The sequence below is a fragment of the Peromyscus leucopus genome, chromosome 3 (assembly GCF_004664715.2).
Source record: "Peromyscus leucopus breed LL Stock chromosome 3, UCI_PerLeu_2.1, whole genome shotgun sequence".
Lineage (NCBI taxonomy): Eukaryota > Metazoa > Chordata > Mammalia > Rodentia > Cricetidae > Peromyscus > Peromyscus leucopus.
In genome coordinates, this window is record NC_051065.1 from 68,437,982 (window position 1) to 68,459,311 (window position 21,330).

The 21,330-nt window shown below is 48.2% G+C and overlaps 2 protein-coding genes across 6 annotated transcripts in view; one reads left to right on the top strand and one right to left on the bottom strand.

Moving 5' to 3' along the window:
- The window catches only part of LOC119086172 (MAGUK p55 subfamily member 6-like), a 563,311-nt gene that overhangs the window by 239,576 nt on the left and 302,405 nt on the right, over window positions 1-21,330 (top strand). The gene's annotated exons all lie outside the window — the stretch shown is intronic.
- Osbpl3 (oxysterol binding protein like 3) overlaps window positions 1-21,330 on the bottom strand; it is a 185,966-nt gene that overhangs the window by 15,272 nt on the left and 149,364 nt on the right. Inside the window, 6 exon segments of the mRNA XM_028892641.2 lie at window positions 3,094-3,207; window positions 3,209-3,239; window positions 4,096-4,129; window positions 4,132-4,173; window positions 8,185-8,248; window positions 19,176-19,313. Of these exon segments, the coding sequence (XP_028748474.1) occupies window positions 3,094-3,207; window positions 3,209-3,239; window positions 4,096-4,129; window positions 4,132-4,173; window positions 8,185-8,248; window positions 19,176-19,313 (423 nt within the window).

Consider the following 21,330-nt stretch of genomic DNA (forward strand, 5'->3'; position numbering starts at 1 on the left):
GCAGCCTTGACTGTGGGTTAGCGTGTGCTCAGCTCTGCTCATGCCAGCCCTGAGAGCACAGCTCAGATCAGCCTAGTTTACACAGTACCGCTCTCCAGCCAGCAGAGGGAGTGCCAACTCCCTTGAGGCGATGCTTTGGAAAGCTCTCAAGTACCTGGCCACTCTTAAAGACTGCCAGGGACAGAAGACATTTCTACATAAATCAAAAGTCCTGGCACTATTTTCAGCTGAAACTGAAGCCATATTTGGAAATTTCAGTGGCATTTCCAGGTCGTTTTCTGCTGGTTCAGTTTCTTTCCTTCACAGCTTTGGTAGAATGCAAAGGGAGGGTGGGACGCAGCAGCGCCACAGAGAAGTGAATGAGAAATTACTGAATGAGTTCTCCAGTCACGTGAAGGTGGCAGGAGAAGAATGGATCCCAGACCCGTCAGTTTATCAGGAAGCAGGCGTCAGATTTTTGCCTTTTACAACAGTCATCAACAAAGCAAATGTTGATGACTGGATGGGAAACCACAGAGGAGATGGCCATGCCCCACACATGCCTGGCATCTACTCCCAAATTCTTTCAACAACCAAAGCTCATCTCAAATAACTACACCATCTCAAATAACTACATGCATATTTCCTGTAAAGCCGTGTGATGGTGGACACACTGAGTAATCTCAGGACTCAGGGCTGATGCAGGGGGACGGCTCTGAGTTTGAGGCCAGCCTTCTCATTCTTTCTCTGGTCCTGGGTAGATGAGAAAAGGTTAGATGGTAGACAAGGGAGTGAACACATTCCTTTGAGGAGAGGTGGACAGCTGGTTTACCTGGATTAGGGGGATACATTCTTGCTTCAGTTGCCTGGTCAACCTCACAGATGTCCCCCATGGATTACAGGTTGTGCAGAGAAGAGTGTATAAAGTTGCACTCAGTTTGGGATTTTGATCTTAGTTAAAAACAAACATTCTTTGGCAAGGGCTATACCTTAAAGCCACTTTAAGACTCCAATTTGCAGTAAGGCTCGTTAAGGAAGGGAATGGCTCAGTTGCCTTTAGCCTACTGGCTATGGGTGGGATAGGATCTCTGTTGGTCTTTTCTGTGTTGAACACACAGATTGCAAGCCCAGTGCCACTTTGAGATCTTTGGCAGCAGTTAACTCTGCAGCTCACACACGATTGAGCCTGTATGATAATGAGTATTCAGAGATGGGTAATTCCTGGGGGTGCTCATCAACCTAAGACAGAGCACCTGTGTGGCCTGGGCAGACATCTCCATGACGGGTAAGGTGACCCACTGACGACCCACTTACGTCCCACGCAACCTAAGTCAGAAGCTCATATTTTAGTAAAAGAGGGACCTGTAGGGCCCTGGCCTCTGTTTTGGGTAACTGTTGCCTTGCTTGCTGACCTTGACCTTGATATCCTCCCTATGCTAATTCCCTGATGGGTTCCACCTTCCTGAATGCTTAAGTTCCTTATCTGTGTATCCTGCATAATGGGCATTAACAGCTTAGATGCAAGATTGTAAAACATCTGTAGCGAACTTCTGCCCTCCGGGGTTCTCCCACTGGGCTGTAAGCCTCTATTTAAGACCTCTTCCCTCCTTCAATAAACAGCATTTGGCATAAAAAAAAAAAGTACATGAGGTTTTAAGAAGTAAAACGCTTCTAGGAGGGAGAGAAAGGAGTGGGACTCAAATTAAGGAAGTCGGAGAGACCCCCACATAGTTGCTTGCACCTGGTTGACCTTTCCATTTGTCTCTGAATGTTCTGAGCCTCAGCTGTTGGCATCAAGGGCCAGTCAGGGCTGTAGGAAGAACAGGACCAACCAGGTCTTTACTCCTTTACTCTTGCAGAGCTGGGGATGGCAAGGAGGAAGGTGAGGAGGGCAGAGAGACAGATGGGTAAAGAAAGAACGAGGAAGCCAACTTCAGTGGTAACAAAACCCTTGAAGAACATCGGATGGTGAAATCGAGTGGATGACAGCATGAGGCGGTAACGTCAGGACCTGGAGGAAGGAGGCCAGTGGGGAGGGAGTGAGGAAAGCAGGGCGGTGTGCTCAGTGGCTGGAGAGGCAGACAGCAGTGAGAGGGAAGCAGTGAGGGGGGCGGGGGCTGGGGAGGGATGAGGGTGAGTGTGTGTGCATGCGTGTATGTGTGTGCATGCACTAGGGATGCATGGGCATTCCAAGGGGTGAGAGCTGCCAGGGCTGACGGTGCAGAGCCTCGTGGGCCATTGACAAACTGCAGATGTCTGCTGTGGAAGGGAGTGGAAAGCTTTGTTAAGGGGACGGCTGGTGGCTGGTCACGCTTTTCCTCAAAGCACACAGGCATAGCTGTCCCCGCCCAAGTCCTCTCTTTCATGACAGAGTCTCCTGTTGTAGTCCAGATTGCTCTCAGACTCACCATTCACAAGCCTCAACCTTTTGAGTACTGCAATTACAGGAGCATGCCACCAGGCCTGGCTTCATTTCAGCCATTATTATTATTGTTATTATTATTATTATAAATTATTATTATTATTATTATTATTATTATTACTATTATTATGTATACAGCATGTATGACTGCAGGCCAGAAGAGGGCACCAGATCTCATTACAGATGGTTGTGAGCCATCATGTGGTTGCTGGGAATTGAACTCGGGACCTCTGGAAGAACAGTCAGTGCTCTTAACCTCTGAGCCATCTCTCCATTCCCCCATTTCAGCCATTCTTAAATGCATAGCTCAAAAATATGAAGTACCGTCACAATATCGTCACTACTTTCTAGTTCTAGAACTTTTTCCTTTTCCCAAACAGAAGCTCCAAACCCCTACTCTGTTTTCTTTCTCTATAAACTTGGCTATTGGGGTACCCATGTCATTGGGACCCTATAGAATACATCTTTTCACACCTGGTTTATCCACTGAGCATCATGTCTTCACGCATCTTTGTGCCACAGTCTGATGCCATCTTGTAAAGAGGCCCCAGGCTCTGCACTGAGGGCAGATGGTAGGGGAGGCAGGCAGGGTCGACGTCCCAGTCAAGGGACAGAGTGGAGGACAGCCTGTGCTCTGGGCACCCGGGGCCGCCTCCGCCCTCCAGCCCAGGAGCTGGGCTCCCTCAAGGTACCTTTATGAAGTTCACTTTGCAATGGCAGGAGTCGTCCGTCAGGTTCTTGATGACGATCTCGCCATAGTGCTCGATCCACCGCTGCCCGCTTAAGATGTTGTGGATGCAGGAAGTTCACTTTGTTCCACTCAAAGTGATCTCCAAAGCTGGAAGAGAGGAGCGGTCAGAGACGGCTCCCGGAAGAGCCGGCCACAGATGCGGCAGGCATCCTACTGCACACAACGGGGCAGGGGACGAATCACTCAGGCCTCAATCGCAGACCCTGCATCAAATAAGGCTCCAAGGGACATGTGAGCTGAGGCTCTTGAGCCAGCAAAATGCCCAACTACGGGAGAGAAAAGGGCAGAAGGGCGCAACTGGGGGGGGGGGGAGCCAGGTTCCCACACTTCAACAATTATGCATTATTTACATCCTTTGATGAGAACTTAGGCGTTGCTTACAGAGTTAAATAGCAACTATGAGGAAATAGTAAGCAATATTTTAAGTGCTTTATGCATAACACGTGTCTATCCTCCCACATGTCCTATGAGGCAGATGAGGGCACTAGAGACAAGGAAGGTATGGTGTCCTGACCAACAGTCACGGGAGAACGAGGCACAGCAGCACGTGATTCCCCATAGCCTGGCCCCAAATTCTGGATTCACTATCCCTTTGCTTTAAAAACACCTATTGGTGATGCCTGCATCACCAAAGCCATGTCTGTCTCTGAGGGAATTCTGTCAGCGAGGCAGGACCACAATGATAAAGAAAAATGACCCTTTATCTTGAAGGGGAGTAAAAATGAATTTTTAAAAGCTTCTGTGCAGAGAGCTATTGTCTGCAGGGGGCATTTCCACCCAGTGAGAGAAAACACCAGACTGTGAGCCTGCCACTACCTGAACCCACTGCTAGATGGAGTGAAAAGCATCCTCTCCAAGCCAGGGGCAGGGTGGGCAGCCTGGACAGACCACTAATGTGGACTCCAGGCCTGAGAGCTGACATTCCTAACACAGAGGAACTTACGCTGGCAGCGTCACGTGGGTTGTGCCGATTGGACGATTTCCATGGATTTACCCCAGAATTTATTTTTCCATCTCACATCTGAAACAAAATCCAAATATCACATGTTCAAGCAAGACAGCTAGAGGACCAGAGGTCTGAGGCTCAACAAATGACAGGTCACCCTATAGCCACCACAGAGAAATTAGTTCTAATGGAGACAACTGCTCATGCCCTAGAAATGGGTACCCAACGGAGTCCCAAAACAGAAGCAGGAAAACCAAGTTGTAAGACAAAGTCCTCTTGAAAGAGTTAACAGCACCAAAGCGAGATGAAGACAAGTCGAAGTCCCACAGACACAGGCTATCCCCAGGATGCTGCAGCCTCCAAGAGGCTCGTCAGAAAGGGCCATGTAAGCAGGGCTCTGCAGAATACAAATGAGTCCGTGGCGCATAGAGAAATCAGCAATGGGAAAATAAATAGTACTTAAAGGGTCAGAGGTGTAAGAGAGCCGTGTGTGGCTCTGACCTGTAGGTCTGAGGTTATCTAAGGGGACGAGGAGAAAGTCAGGCTGAGGCAATAGTAAGTTCTGCAAGCCTGGCTAAGGTTGAGTTGAAAAGAATCAGGGAACCAGTGTGATTAGATAAAAACCTTGCAAAAAATGTCACAGCCACACAGAGAACAGAGCCTGGGCAGGAGGCGTTAAAAGTGAGGGGTTAGGAGATCGGCTGCTGCGGCTGCTCAGGGGATGAGCAGGAGGGAAGCGAGTCAGGCCAACCGCCGTGGGGCAGTGGCTCACGAGGAAAGAAGCAGCACACAGACACAGGCTGAGAAAAGGACGGGACATTGACAAGGGCGTCAGCTGTCCTGATTTTCGGATGCCACCACCAAGAGAGAAAAGGGAGAACGAGATGGGAAGCGGGCCCTGTCTAGTGGATGCACTGAGGCAGAAGAACTGTAGGGGTGAGGGAGGCCGGCAGATGCATGGCTGTGGTCCAGATGAGAGAGGCAAGTGGAGTCCTCTTATGAAAGACTGCAAAGGTGGATTTGAAGGAAGCTACGAGAGCATTAGCTTTAAAAAAAAAAAAAAAAAAAAAAAAAAAAAAAAAAAAAGCTGTTTTTTGGAGTGATGAAACTATTTTAAAATTAACTGTGCTAATAAAAAATCAGAGTCATATATTTAAGTGGGTAAACAATACAGGATGTGAGTATTTCTCAATAAAATTGGTAAGAAAACTGAAAAAGGGAGACTTGGAGTTCGGCAAAGATAACAATGCATTGCTAAATTTGTAACACACATAAAATCTCACAAAGGCTGGGGTTACTTCGCCATGTTTCTTACTACATGAAAATTGATATATAACAATGCCAGTTGATGGCAGACTGCAACACTGTAAAGATATATAATCTCAAGGTAACAACTAAGGCACAAAATAAAGAGCTGTAGATATAATCCAACATAAGAGATAAAATGGGCATACAGAAAAGTATTCAACTAATTCAGAAGACGGCATTAAAAAAAGGAATGAGGGGGAGCAGGGAATAGATTTGACTAATTGGAAAACAAGGCACATTTAAATCACCTACATCTATAATCACAATAAATGTAAACAATCTAAATAACCTGAGGAAAAGTTGAAGATCCTACACCAAGGGAATAGGTGGAATCACCCCAAACACAGCGAGCAGGAACGTGTACAACAGAAAGAGCATCAAGGGACTATTCTGAGAAGGTTCTCTTGTTAAAAACAAAAACGCAAAGTTTTATGAAAACAATAAAGAAGCACTTACAAGGCCAATGAGATTTATCAAGTAGGAGCTAAGGAGCCTTATGAGAAACATTTCCAGAAGGTGTTGTGAGATATTTGATTACACTGTGTAAACATATATCACTGTAGCCAGGCGGCAGCGGCGGCGGCGGCGGCAGATGCCTTTAATCCCAGCACTCGGGAGGCAGAGGCAGGCGGATCTCTGTGAGTTCAAGGCCAGCCTGGGCTACAGAGTAAGATCCAGGACAGGCTCCAAAGCTACACAGAGAAATCCTGTCTCAAAAAAAAAAAATAAATAAATAAATAAAAAATAAAAAAAAGATATATCACTGTGATTGGTTAAATAAAAAACCTAAATGGCCAATAGCTAGGCAGGAGGTATAGGTGGGACTTCCAGACAGAGAGAGCTCTGGGAAGAAGAAAGTGGGGGTGTCACCAGCTGGATGCAGAGGAAACAGGACATGCAGGAGGAGAGGCAAAAGCTACGACCCATGTGACAGCACACAGATTAATAGAAATAGGTTGATTTAGGTTATAAGTTAAAAACAGGCCTAAGCTAAGGCCAAGCTTTCATAATTAATAAGAAATCTATATGTCATTATTTGGGGGCTGGCAGGACAGAGAAAGACTTGCTACATGAAGGCTTTGGTGAAAAGCAGCGGAATCTCAGGTGAAGCTTCAATATTTAATATAAAGCATCAATAGCAAAGATTAAAGAAAAGAAACACTTTGCTTCTAACTTTCAGTGGGTAAGATTGATTGCATCCATGCAGAGATAAGTGGTTAATGGACAGGAGAAAGGGAAGTGTTGCAGTGTGCTCTCGGGTACTTTCAAATCTCACAGAGATACATGCCTATGTTCATGTATATAAAGACAGCATGAGAACCAAATGGCAACATCACTCCAGGAAATGTTTTTATAAACTGATCAGGGGCTGGGGCACAACTCAGTCAGTAACTGCATAACCAGCATGCATGAGGCCGAGTTCAGTCCTCCATACTGTGTGAACCAGGTGTGGTGGGGCACGCCTGGAAGCCCAGCATTTGGGGAGGATAAGAAGTTCTGGGTCATCCTAGTCTATACAGTGAATTTGAGGCTAGTCCTGGCTACATGAGTCTCAGTCTCCAACAAACAAAACTATACTTTTTTAAAAAATGGTGTGTGCTCAACTTCTTGATAACCTGGGATACTCAGTTTCTCTTACTGTACTCCAATCTTCTGAATAAATGAAAACCTAACGAAACTCACTCACGTAGGAGAAACGTGGGGCATTATTTTTAGGACAACTCGCCATCTCCCCCATCTCCAAATGTAAGTTTTAGGAACATTGATTCCAAAACAAGCCTACAAATGTAAAGAAGGGCCAAAGCTCAGGGGTAGAAGTGTGCCTGTCTTTCTCAAACCTTTGGGTTATGATCTTGAGAGTAGCAAAAACAAGGCCAGGCAAAAGCCGAACAAAGCCAGATGGCAACAACCACACAAAACACAGAGGGAACCTCCAAACAACCTTAAAAACAAAAACAAGGGGCCGGTGGCTGGGCGGTGGTGGCGCACGCCTTTAAACCCAGCACTTGGGAGGCAGAGCCAGGTGGATCTCTGTGAGTTCGAGGCTAGCCTGGTCTACAGAGTGAGTTCCAGGACAGGCTCCAAAGCTACACAGAGAAACCCTGTCTCAAAACACCAAAACAAACAAACAAACAAAAAAACCAAGGGGCCGGTGAGATGGCTCAGGCTTATCACCAGGCCTGATGACAGGAGTTCCATCCTTCAGACCCACATGACAGGAGAAAGCCCAGTCTTCTTTGTTACCATCTGATCTCCACATGCCCCCTACAACTAAATAAGTGAAATGAAAGCTCAGTAGGTTAAAAATGTTCATAAAAATGAAGATGAATAAAAGTCAGAGGTGTCAAGTGTAAGTTTGGAAACAGAATTTAAATTTTTACAAAGCCAGAAGCCCATTGGCTGCCTACACTCTGCTGACCAGCCGGGAACGCCCAGCTCCTGCGGTGTGAGGCATTTCCAGACGTTAGAGAGTAAGATGGAAGAAAGGATGCAAGAACAGGTGACTCGGGTAAAGAGGGAGGGCGTCTCTTAACAGGCAAAAAAAATGATCTTTGAATTCTGAGCATCCATGATAACAAACGAAATAACATGCTGTCCGTGAGTATGTGGTAAACGTCAATTGCTGTCGAGGTGGGAGAAGCCAGGGCATCAGGTGGGCAGACTCTCTATGAACAGCAGGTCTGGGGACCACCTTTGACCTTGGCAAGCACTGAGCAGTCCCCGGAAAAAATGACATCTTCAGTGCTGAGAGCAGAGGGCAAACGGATCAGTACATACCTTGCCAGAAAACGAAGTTTCCAGACTCGGCATGGCAGGCGGAGATAGGTGGGTGGTGGCTGACCTGAGGGAGACAAGCACCAAAAATGTAAAAACGTAACTTGAGGCAATGTTGTTATGCCTGGAAAGTCATTCCTTTTCCGTGAGCGAGCTGGGACCACAGGAGCTGGAACAAGTGTGTCCTCAAGAGGGCAGGCTTGACATAGCCAGCTCCCCTTTTCTCCGGGTGGGTGGGAAGGAAGCTGGGAATGGAAGCCTCCAGAAGCTTTCCTGGGAGCACGGCCCGCCCAGCCTCAAGTGGTGAGGCACAGGCATGATTTGAACAGTATCAAATAAAAAGAGGGGCGTTTGAGGACTGCATTTCCCCAGCCAGCACGGTGACTGACTTGCTATGGAACAACCTGCAAGCATTTTAACTAAGCCGTCAACGTCACCCCTTCCGTGTGCTACTTTTAAGTAACATAAAAAGATGTCCCCCTAGGGCTCAGGAAGCTGAAGCATGAAGTCCAGGCTCTTAAGTCACTGATATGGTCAATCCAAGATAGCGCTTTTTCTTAGTTTTGAAATTTATCCATTCATTTATTATGAATGTGTGTATGTGTGTGCACCACGACTCACACGTGGAAGTGTGAGAACAATTTGTGGGAGCCAGTTCTCACCTTCCACTGTGTGGGTTCTAGGGATGGTGCTGAGGTCCTAACTAAGCCTTGGCAGCCAGTGCCCTGACCAGCTGGGCCACCTCACTGGCCCGAAGGTAATTCTTAGAAATAATGTGTCTGTGAAGCAGAGCTAGCCATAGACGGTAGACACTGAGGAAAGTCCACCAAATGCTAGGGGGGAAATGTGTTGGGACTGTGGAGAAGGCTCAGTCCACAAAGCAAGCCATTGCCGTACAAGTATGGGGACTGAAATACAGACCCAGAACCCACATGGGGGGGGAGCTAGCTGCGTGTGCTGGCTGGCATTTGTAATCCCAGCGCTACAGCAGAGACAAACAGGTCCTTGAGGCTCACTGTCAGCCAGTCTAGCCTACTTGATGAGTACCAGGCCAGTGAGAGACCCTGCCTCAGTAAAACAACAGAAACATGGCAGATGGTACCTGAACAACATTTTCTTTTGGCTCCCTACATGCACCTGCCAACACATGAACACACGTACACACACACACACACACACACACACACACACACAGCACATGCTCGCAAATAAAACGTGTTTATCTATCATCAATATATAAAAGCAATCTTGAATGAATAATTACATCCTAGAAGGGATGAGCCTCGAAACAGAGACTGCCACTGGGGGCGCCATTGCTTGTTTTACCCATCAATTAAGACGCTCAATACAAAATGGAGGCTGTATTCCATCTCTTCATCTCAGTATCACTCAGGACCCTGTGCTGTTCTCACAGATCAGTACTCGTTAAAAACAAAAACAGCCATGCTGTCAGTACGCTTCCAGAAATTTCTCTGATTTCAATGGCTGTTAGCAGAGGCTATCTTCTATTTGGAATGTCTACTTAAAGCCTTTCCTAGGAACAACTTGGAGGCTGAAACCAGAAAGGTCAAGTTTCCCAAACCACAGCATTCAGGGAGTCCACAGAGCAAAACTGAGTATCGGTGGTTTACAGACTTCAGGAAAAAAGAGTTAGGCAGCTGAATTGTTCTCAAATCCATCCACTTCACACTCGGCACTCAGTACTGAGCGCCGTCTGGAACAAGCGGTTGTGTAAGGAGACAGGAGGGGAAAGGGGGCTGACAAGTCCACAGCCACTCGCTGACTTCACTCGGGCTCACCCACGCTGGGGATCCTGCTTTGTAAACCACCCCTATGTGGAGAGCCGCAGGGCTGAAGGATCCCCAGGCATCCTGCCACAGCCTTAACTGACAGACTGCGCAGCCAGGAAAGCAGAGAAAAGACAGAAATAGCAGCCACACCTTCGGATTACTCAATGAACTGAAATCCGCTATGGGAAGTAGGAGGCGGAACCCTGCTGCGGCTTGACGTATCTTAGTTCCTGTGTGCTGTGTGACGCCACAAGGCCCCTGCTTTTCTCTGCAGCTTTGGGGAGAAATTTTCACTGTCTTAGGGCCCCAGCTCCTATAGTCAAAGCAACTGTCTGCTTCTGTTTAAAAGTCCAACCACTTGGCGATAGTTTTATCACAAAGCGCTCTATCATCCTCCTTTCTCCCATGAGGGAGCTCTCAGAATAGGCTTGCTGAATTTTAAACCACAGGATTGCATACAGTTAAACTGGAATAAGGCTGCCTCCTCCAACCACAGTTCTCTACCTACCTGACATGTCCCACTGGACAGGGCAAGGAGCCATGCAATATGGGAGGGAGCAATACAGGCGTCATCAAGAACTTAGTAACTTTACGGGGCTCACCAAATATAAACATCAAAGCAAGTTACTGTATACAAACACCATGCGCCTGCTCTGTAATTACTTTAAATCCTGTAAAATGGAGAAGCATACTGCGCATAGGAACTAGAGGGATCTTGTGATATTAGAAAGTATATACACATTTTATAAGAACGCAGGTATGATCTTTTAAGACCACCATAGCAGATTAACAGTGTTCCATCAACTGCCTTTAGATAGAACCCAAAGATGGCTGTGGATTTTAATTTTTTTTTTTACATTTATTTGTTTGTTTACTGTGTGTTGGCATGTAGAGGTCAGAAGACAAGTTGCAGGAATCAGTGTGGTCCTGTGGGTCACAGGAATGGGGCTCATATCACCAGGCTCGCAGGCAGGCACCTTCACACCCAGTCATTTCTGGCTGGCCTGGAGAGATGGAATTTTAATTGTTTCATGAAGACGCAGTAGTCTTATGTCCTCATTAACCTTCTTTTATAAAGTAGGAAACGGTCTTTCTGCACAGAACCTGCTGCCCAGGGTTCCCCAAATGATGTGCAGCATCTCACCACAGATCCAGCGCTCTCTCTGCGCACCCAGCGGAGACTGCTTTCAAAGATGGCTCCCGCGCCTCCTAAGGCCGCAGGGCACCATTAAAGCCTTTCCAGGGCCACTTAAAAAAAACAAATCTTTTGAATCTGACCTTTCTAACTTCTCTATGTTGCATTTATTTCTTTGCAGAATGAAGTCACAAGTTTTGACTTCAAAATGCTGATGCTAACATCTGCTCTCACTATCTTCAGATGCGAATACCAGGCAATCCGAAAATCTGGTTCTAGGGCTTGTAATTTTGAACATCCCCAGAAAGGGCTCATTCCCAATTGATACTTAACCTTTGGGGCTGGCAGCCTTTCAACAGTGTGAAGAAGAGGTAGGGCCAACTGCTGTGTCTTTGCTAATCGTTTAGTCTTGATGCTTTTTTTTTTATTTTTGAAACAGGCTCACTAGGTAGCTCAGGCTAGCCAAGCTTGTGATCCTCCTGCCTTAGCATCCAGAGTACTGAGATAACCCGGTCAGTCTCTAATTGTTACTACATCTTAAGCCAAGAAAAAGAAAGAAGATTGCGTGTGAAGGGGCTGGAGTGAGGGGTCAGCAGCTAAGAGTACCTGCTGTTCTTGCAGAGGACCCGGGTTTGGTTCCCAACTCATAACCACCCGCGATTCCAGCTGCAACAGATTCAGTGCCCTCTCTGGTTTCCGAGGGTATCTGAAGACACACGAGTGTGCGCACAACACACACACACACACACACACACACACACACACACACACACACACACACAGTAAAATAAAAAGCAAACAAGCAGTAGATGGCTTTGAATCTGACCTGATCTGGCCCCAGAGGAGACAGTGCCCTCCTGGATAAACACAATTTAACCTGGTCTCAGTACTCTTGCCTATCACTTCCTCTCCAACCAAGGGCAGCAGGCCCTCACTAGTTAGAATTCCCAAGTGTGCAAGAAGCCAGTGAATCACATTTACCACAAGCAGGTCTATATAGTCTTTTCCACAAGTCCCAACACGGTGGACATTTTCTATAATTTATGCTTTATTTGTATATGTGAGGCCTTTATTCCCACTGACAATCACTTTTTATTTATGCGTTGCTTATACTTTGTATAGGAGGCAGATGGGCACAGAAACAGAAGAGGAAAGTGCATTTCAGTCGTTGTGGGTTTGCACTTTTAGAAGAAGTGTACCCCTTACTTAAATAACACCATTTCTCCCCTGAAACTGCCAGAGACCAGCTACACACCTCCCAGGTCCTGACACCATTAATCGTGTAGGGTAACACACGACACAGAGAAGTACTGAGATCAGCACTACCCGAGAGGGGCCAAGGGGCCATTCTTTCTACATGTCACTCATCAAACACTGGCTAAGTGCCCGTGATGTGTCAGAGTGGAAGCAGTGAGACAGACAGATAGACAGCACACACGATACCAGTTTGTCAGCAGTGGTTGTATTAATGGGGGCACAGGGGCGCCTGAAAATGGGGCCCCAGGAGGGGTGGGGGTGAAGCCATTACACAAAGAGAGATGGTCGGGCAGGAGCCTGACAATGGAAACCTACCTGGCTGGGGAAATAAGAAAGCCAAACACAAAGTCATCTGGGGAAGGTAATCCTGCCGAACACAGCAGGAGCCAGGGCCCCGGAAACAGTGTGACAGACAGGGAAGTAGAAGCAGGAGGGTGGGCAGGCCTTGGATGGCTTTCGGAGTATGGCTGGGCTCCATATTTTATTCCAAGTGGCCTGGGAAGCTACTGGAAGACACACAGCAGCCATTCCCTTTGCTTAAAACAATCACTCTGTGCTAGGTCCTCCAGGAATTGGCCACGGACTCGAGAGCACAGTCCAGTCTGGTGCAATAATGCCAGCCACTGTTTATGGTGCTTGGGCTGGTGGCCAGCACTAGTAGAAAAGGTGGAGGCTTCTGAAGGGAAATCCTAGGACTTGAGGACTTGTTGACGGACCATCAAAGGATGGTGCCCAGAAGAGTGGCTGGTGTGTGTGGAGGTGGTGGAGGGACAGGACATGACAATTGTTCTGTGTTCACAGCCCACGGTTTATACTAGAAACATAGCTTCTTGCAAAATAAACCCCAAAACACCTTAAGTGATTACATGACCTAGAAACACGGAGGGGCACAAAGCCATGACTGAGCAGCATTATTCTCAAGTTATCGATAGCTTTATTTGAACAGCTTGGATTTCCCCTCTGATATAGTCATTGAAGACAATGCAGTGTTAACCAGGAGTAGACAACTGACCGCTATTGGGATAGGAATGATTCCGAGAAGGGACATGAATGAACCAGGCAGGAGAGCTCTTCTCCAGGGAGCAGCAGAGAAGGAAGAAGGGCCGGCAGGAGAGACAGCTGGCACTGGGTCATGGGAGTGGGAGACCTAGCTCTGTCCCTCACCAGCTGCAGCACAGTACAGCTGTTCCTGCTGTCTGGGATGCCGGTGAGCCAGCCCTGAGGGCATGAGAACAGGAGAGCTGAACACCCCATCCCCATGCCGAGAGAGAGAGAGAGAGAGAGAGAGAGAGAGAGAGAGAGAGAGAGAGAGAGAGAGGGGGAGAGAGGGAGGGAGGGAGGGAGGGAGGGTGGGAGGGAGGGAGGGAGGGAGGGAGGGAGGGAGGGAGGGAGGGAGGGAGAGAGAAACCTTGCACCTTGCCTGGGCAAGCCAGTGGAGCTGGCTCTGGTGGTGTGAGTGTGGGTGAGCCAGACCCAAGGGCCCCTACCACCCAGGCCCAGAAGCAGGACTATGAGTTGGCCCACCCCAACACCACCTCATCTATGAGCTGTTGGAGCATGTGAAGGGAACGAACATACAGATCTCCATGACACAGGACAACAACAGGATATAGAAGAGGAGCCCGTGAGAGTCCATTATTGATAGTGCAGTGGATGCCAGAGGCCTCGAACCAGACCAACGACTCCTGGCAATGAACACTTGCAAGTAAAGATGAATGGACTAAAGGGTTGACCACGGTGTAACTCAATGGGCTATACTACAGCTTCCATGATGAGATTCTTCTCCCTTTTTTGTTTTATTTTGGTTTGGTTGGTTTTTGGTTTTCCTTTTAAATTTTGATAGGAGGTTGCCAGGGTGGATGGGGGGGGGGAGTGTGGGGAGGTGAGTGGAACTGGGATGCAAGATGTGAAATCAGTAAAGAATCAATAAAAGTAGAAAAAAAAAGTGTCGAGCGAAGAGCAAGGGGAAAACTGACTTTCCTGGACTTTCTTACTGCAGCTTTTAGGTCTTATGTCTTAATGACTTCTTCATTTTTCTGATGCAAACTCTCCTGCACCTGATCGTTTGCAGATGCTCTCGACTCTGAGTCCCACGTGAATAGAATAGCAACTTCTAGAAGTGACCCCCTGTGCAGCATCCTTCCACACCAGGCCTTGCTCAAAGGCACAGACAGTCTACAGAGCTGACTGAACTCACTCATCTTTCCCTCAGGGGCACCCAGAGTCAGTGTGTTCACCCCAGACTGGCAGTGGGCATAAGGAGATGAGTCCCCAAGTGTGAGAGCCCAGAGAAGGAGTAAGACCTTCCCTCCCCGACCCCAGTCCAGTGCTCATAGAAAGCCATGGCTGCAGCAAGCTTCCTGAACCAAAGGCAGACAGGCCACAAGTTAGAACACAGATCAGGAGCGCCTATGACCTACTCCTGAGCATCTCTCACTCACAAGGGCCACACCCCACAACAAAAAGGCTAAAATCCTTCATGCACTTGGAACACGAAAGGTTTGTGAACACAAATTCCTGGAAATAACTTCACCTTACATGAAACCTTCTACAAGGCAGCTAACTGGTTAGAACTTCAAAGATGGTGGAGGGGTTGGAATTTGCAGGTTCAAAGCCTCATTGCAATTTATCTTGGGCTAGCTTCAGCCCTCTTGATAGCCAGACCTTTGTGTCTGACTTACATTCTTGTACCTAGCAGGTAAAACCTTCTAGAACATATTAACTTACCAGACCACTAGCTTCTACCAATCAAAAGGCTAAGGATGTGGTGAGACAGCATCTGAGGCCTCTGGTGGGATTTCTCCACTCTGCTGTAAACCACCTACCTAATGCACTGGCTTAGGACTTACTTGGCTCTGTTGCTACCAGACTTTACCCTGTTGGAAAATGGGATTTGGGATAGCCTAATTCTGTGTTCTCAACACATGGTCACTCATATTTGGTTCCAGAATAAACTCTCTCTCATTCCTTTTGAGGTAAGAGTGGCGTTGTTTTTGTGGTTCCAGGCCTTGAACAATACAGACAAAAGCTATTTTCACATCCATGGTCAGCAACTCTGCTATCTCTGAGCCTGGTAACTAAACTTTACAAAGGACTCCAGAAGAGTGGCAGGGAAAGGAACCGGAGGGAAACGGGATCTGGAGACACAGGAAGCCTTGCTCCTTCAGCCTTGGTCTCCCGCCTGAAGCTGACCCTGGGTGGCCTGCCACTCTGGGCAATCTAGACATCAAGTGTGACCACACACTTGAGAGGCAGAGGGCACTCTGCAAAACTCCCACTCAGTGGTGGTCAGGACGATGTGAACTAGAAACGGCTTCTGACCACAGGAGCCATTAGGCAACATGCTGTCTTGTCTTCTCGATGAGCAACAATGCAGAGGCATAGGCTGTGACCTAGCGGAACTCTGGAGCAGACATCGCTTCACCCCCTGGGACTCAGCGACACGAAGAGCCACGTCCCCAGCACTGCGCTAACTGAGTCACAGGAGTGGAGGAACAGACCACCACTCTTCCAGTGAAAGACGGCTAGCTAGAAAAGTTAGGAGAGGCAAACTGTCACGGGCCGTTAGCTGGGAGCTGTGACTTCCATCCATGTCGATTTTAGGATAAAATTCCATTCACATGCACATACACATGCATGCATTCACACACACATGCAAAGACACACACACACACACACACACACACACACACACCTTAAATTGGGGCCCCCACTCAGTTCAATACTACGGTCCTTCAGATACCTGTACTTATAGAGAGGGGCAGGAAAGCACAGAAACCCCCAAATTCTAAAAGCTTGTCACCTGCACACATCGGACAAGTGCAGCTCGTGCTCCCTCCATGGGGAAGACTGTGTCCTGGGCCAGAAGCAGAAAAGTCACACGAGCAGGCATGAAGGTGAAATGAAATGGGTGATGCTCCTTTTCTTTTTTCTTCCTTCCTTCCTTCCTTCCTTCCTTCCTTCCTTCCTTCCTTTCTTTTTTTTTTTTTCCCAGAGTGAGGACCGAACCCAGGGCCTTGCACTTGCTAGGCAAGCGCTCTACCACTGAGCTAAATCCCAACCCCGGGTGATGCTCCTTAGACATGCTATGGTAGAGGGCTTCACATAAGTGAGCCATCTGGTGAGGGTGAGTAAGGACAAGAGGAAGGTAGGTGTGTGTGTGTGTTTGTGTGTGTGTGTGTGTGTGTGTAGCTATGTGCCCAGCATCCCAGGAAAAGGAGACTCTGACCCCAACCCTGACCATGTCTAGGGCGGATGGCAGACACATCTTCACATTCTCCTGTGATTATAATCTGCTTCTCAAGTAACCTGCTAATGGGTAACTCTACCTCAGTGCCAGTAAAGAGTGGTAGCATCCTGAGAAGCTCAGCTTTCCTTTGATGCACTAAAAGCAGCAGCTATTTGAGCCAGAAGGCTAAAAACCCAGACAGATGATACAGCTCCACTGCTATCAGGACCCGTGGTCATGATGACGGCAAAGCCAGTGTACAGCCGCCTGAGGGCTCACCCGGTCCCACTGAAGGCACTCGGCCTCGTGCGCTAGCGTGGAGATACAAGACATCTTACTGTAATTCTGTGCTTCCTTCACTCCTCTTAGCCTATTCTTAACACTCTTTAAAGGCGTTTAAAGTCCCCTCTAGACACAAGAGCGATAACCACTAACCACGTATCCTTCCGTGCACGTGCATAATTGCCACGGCATCCTTTCGCTTAGGCCTTCCCACAGCCCACGAGCCAGGCACTGCCATCCCCACTGGGTAAAGACAGAGGCTCCAAGGACGTAAGTCACTCCTGCAAGGCTGCACTCTGAACAGAGGACACGGCCCGTGCCGCAGAATATGGCCAGATGCCTTTTTTGCTTTTTGCCTCGGGATCCAATTCATGTAACAAAGACGAAGTTTTCTGGAACTCTCCGTTGATCTCTCTGGGTACTTGAGCACCTGCCCATGGGCCCTGGTCCTCCTCGCCAAGTCCCACAGTGGATGTGCTGGCAGAGCCTGTGACTGGTGCCACCCCTTTGGGGATCCTGGGACTGCCACTCACCTCTCCACAGCTCACGTCAGTCTCCTCTTAGAGGCCTTCCTTCTGCTCTGATTGTCAGCTGGAGTCTGGGGCTATTTCAGGCCTTCATTTTTTTTTTTTTTTTTTTTTCCACAAGAGTGCATACAACACCATGGTAACCAAACCATGTTTTCATTTCCTCCCATTCCATTTTAAATTCGGTATTTAAATAACCCAGCTGAATCTGAATCAGACCGATGACTGGATCCCGTAACTACTGATTTAGCTCCCACCTCCCCTTATTAAGGAATATTTACCTCTCCGTTTTCACCTGGGAAGCCACTGGCCATATGCCTCGGGGCTTTTGTATATTCACTTTCCTCTGAGTTCCAGGGAACACAATTGCTCTGGGTTTGAGTTTTTGCATTGTCATTTTTGAGAAAGGGTCTCACCACACAGCCTAAGCTGGTCTAGAACTCTCTGTGAATCTAAGACTAGCCTTGAATTCCCAACCCTCCTGCCTGAGGCCTTTGAACAGTAGGATGGCAGGCAGGCACGACCACACTCAGCCTGTATTGCATTGAGACAAGCACCACACTCATCAGTTTCTGGGGAGCTGGGTGAGGTGGTTGTGAACTTGTAACCCCTTTACTGGGAGGCGGAGCAAAGAGGAGTGCATGTCTGAGGCCAGATGGATATGTAGTGAGACACTAATCTCAAAGAAAAAAAAAGACAGAATGGTTAGGGAAGGGGGAAGGCAGGAAAGAAGAGAAAAGAAAAAAGAAAAGAAAAGAAAAGGCCAGCTCGCAGCACCTTCTCTCCCAGTCCCCATAATGCAAATTCATTGACAAAAATAACCAGAAGGGAAAGAATATTTAGCAACCCACACTCCTTCTTTATCCTCAGTTTTCTAGGAGCTGGGAGACAAATCTATGGGAGCAATGACGACCAGTCTCCTGAAAGGGTGCTTTCCATCTTTCTAAAGGTTATGCATTCTATTTTAGCTGAGGGGTGTTCCACATCGGCAAACACTCGGGACGTTCATCCTCCAATGCACGCAGCACAGCCACACTTCATAGATCAGACCTTGCTCTCGGACCACAGAAGACAGAAATGATGGCGTCACCTCCACTTGCCCCGAGCCCTACAGCCTGTAGGAAACAGAACTGTGCTTCAAACGGGAGCTGCTTGGCTCCTGAAGCTTCCATGCTAACTTGTGTGGAAGGACCCAGGAGACCTCAGGCCACGTAAGGACATGATCACCCATTGGAGAGGGACTCTTGTCTATCCCCCAGCCTCCCCCCGCCACTGCAGGGTCGGAGCCATCTGCAATAGTACCAGGCACACGGTAAACATTTAAAAACAAGAGAGAGATACAAGTTGTTGCTCTGAATAATAAATACATACACAGTGATTCCTCTTGAGTTAAAATCTAGACCACGGCACAACGCCCACTCTGAGGGCCAGTCAGGCTCCAGAATGGTGGTGGCAACTGTTTGGGCACACTTTTGCTCTAAGTCACACTCTGGGCACAGGCTTGTGCCTTGGCACTTCCTTTTGCTAATGATCTGCAGGGAGCTAATGCTGCTGCATTGTAACCAGGCAGGTGTGCAGAACTACCAAAGCCTGGGTGCTGTGGGGAGCAGCTGACCTTCCGTGGAGAGAAAACATATCCCAGCTTTTATGCTGCCAAGCCTGTAATTATCCCAGTCCCTTTGAAGCCAGTGAAAGGAGGAAAATAAATATTTCAAAAGCACGTTTAAGAGCAGACACAAACAATTCTCTCCACAAACACAAAGGGCGCATATCACCTGCTCGGCAAAAAACTGGAAGCCCTTGTCCTGCCGGATGCATTCGTATGTTTCTCCGAGGACGGGGTTAAACGGCTTGCTGCCGGCCCGGAAGTAGCTGGAGGCGTATGCGGAGATGGCGAAGGCTGCCACGTATACCTGTGAGCGGAAGGAAAGGACCGGTTCACTTCTGTGACACCGAGAAATCTGTCACAAGGAGATAAAAACCTATGCTGCCTTCAGAAAGGCAAGGCTCCGAAAGGCAATTCAACCAACTCAGCCAACTTCGGTTTACAGCTGTAGGTTTAAATAATGTTCATTTGGGCCTGAAGACAGCAAATCAACCTGTTGAAACTGCCCGCTTATTTTGGTGTCAGAAATCTGGAAGGGGTGATTTGATCGAGGTGGTAAAATTCATCCAACAGCATGCCGATGCTGAATCCTCTACCTGCAGCCAGCCAGGGCCGGCAATCCCAACATCGGGGCCTCGGGGCAGACGGTGAAAGAGTACAGAGAAGTAACACGGTCCGTCCCCCCCAACCCCAGTTCAGAAACACGCACAATACGTTCAACTAGTCACCGACTGGTATCGTAGAAACCTGCAAACTTAAACTCACATTGACCAACGGAAGTGTGCGAGTCACTGCTGCACTCTGAGAGGCAACAGGCCAGAGGCCCTTGAAGTTCTGCCTTTCTGGGAGGAAAGCTGAGAGGTAGGGGGTGGGGAGAGGAGGAGGGTGTGAGAGGACAAGGGAGGAGGGGGAAGAGGAGGAGGGAGAAGGGAGGAAAGAGGAAGAGGAGGATGGGGAGGAGGAGGGAGGAGGGAGGAGGGAGGAGGAGGGGAGAATAAACTACATGTCTACACGGGATTAGCAAAATCCTTTTCTGAACGTCACCATGTGGATTCCAGCCTGTTCTTCAGCACCTCTTTCAGAGCATCGAGGGAAACAGATTCTCTCGTCTGTATTTTGCTTTCCCCCTCAAAGTTAGATGAAAGTAACGACCCGGAGATTTCTTTTTGATACCAAATAGAAACTGTCTCATCGGTCTTCTCTGAACATCTTACGAGGTTTGCTACACTAAACTCAGTGTCATCTATCTCTCTCTCTGTGTGTGTGTGTGTGTGTGTGTGTGTGTGTGTGTGTGATGTGCACTTGTGTCATGTATGTGTGTGTAAGCATGCATGTGGAAGTGAGAGGTCAATGTCAGATATCTTCCTCAGTTGCTCCCCACCATATTCTTTTGGAGGCAGGGTCTCTCACCGAACATGGAGCTCACTAATTGGGCAATACCATCTGGCTGGCAAGCTCCGGATCCACCTGTCCTGCCACCCTCCACTGCTAAGGGTTTTCTATTCTGTCAGCTTTGACATGGGGTGCTGGGATCGAACTCGGGTCCTTGTCCTTGCACAGCAAACATGTTACTGACTAAGCCATCCCCAGTCCATGCTGCATTCCTGAAACTCAGATACATGCTTCTCTCTCTGCCTCCCCCGTTTCTGACACACCAAACAGGAAGCTCACACTGTCTCTGTGGAAAGCCAAACACCTTGAGTCTCCTTTAAAAAGGTGGCTCACCTTTTCAGAGCACTTACTGCTCGGGGAGAGAACCAGAGCTTGGTTCCCAGCAGGCACATGGTGGTTCACAACTGCCTAAATTCCAGAGCCAGGGGACCTGACATCCTCTCTTGGCCTTTGAGGGCTCTTACACACACGTGGTGCATAGAAACTCACTCAAGCACACACTGCTACAAATACATTAATAAATCTTTTGGGAGAAAACCAAAACCTCAAAATACAGCAGACTGAAGAACCCAGTGCTATCCATGACGCTGGGCAGTAAGAACAAAATCTCCCCTTTGGCAACACCAAGAACCTACAAAGGAGAATGTGGTGACTGCAGAGCAGGAACAGTCACCCTCAGGCTGCAGCTGTGGCTCTGGGTAGTGCTGGGGTCACTGGGGCTTCCCTAAAACTTTCTTATTCTCCTTTTGTTTCGGAGACAAGATCTCATGTTGTAGGTCAGGCTGGCCTCCAAGTCAATCCTCCTGCCTCAGCTCACCCCGTGTTGGATTACAGGGTGTACCACTATGCTCAGCTTCACCTCTTGTCCAAGGTCAAGACTAGGGACCACTTGGTCCCAGATGTGCACTAATCCTCCTGCCTCAGCTTCCTCC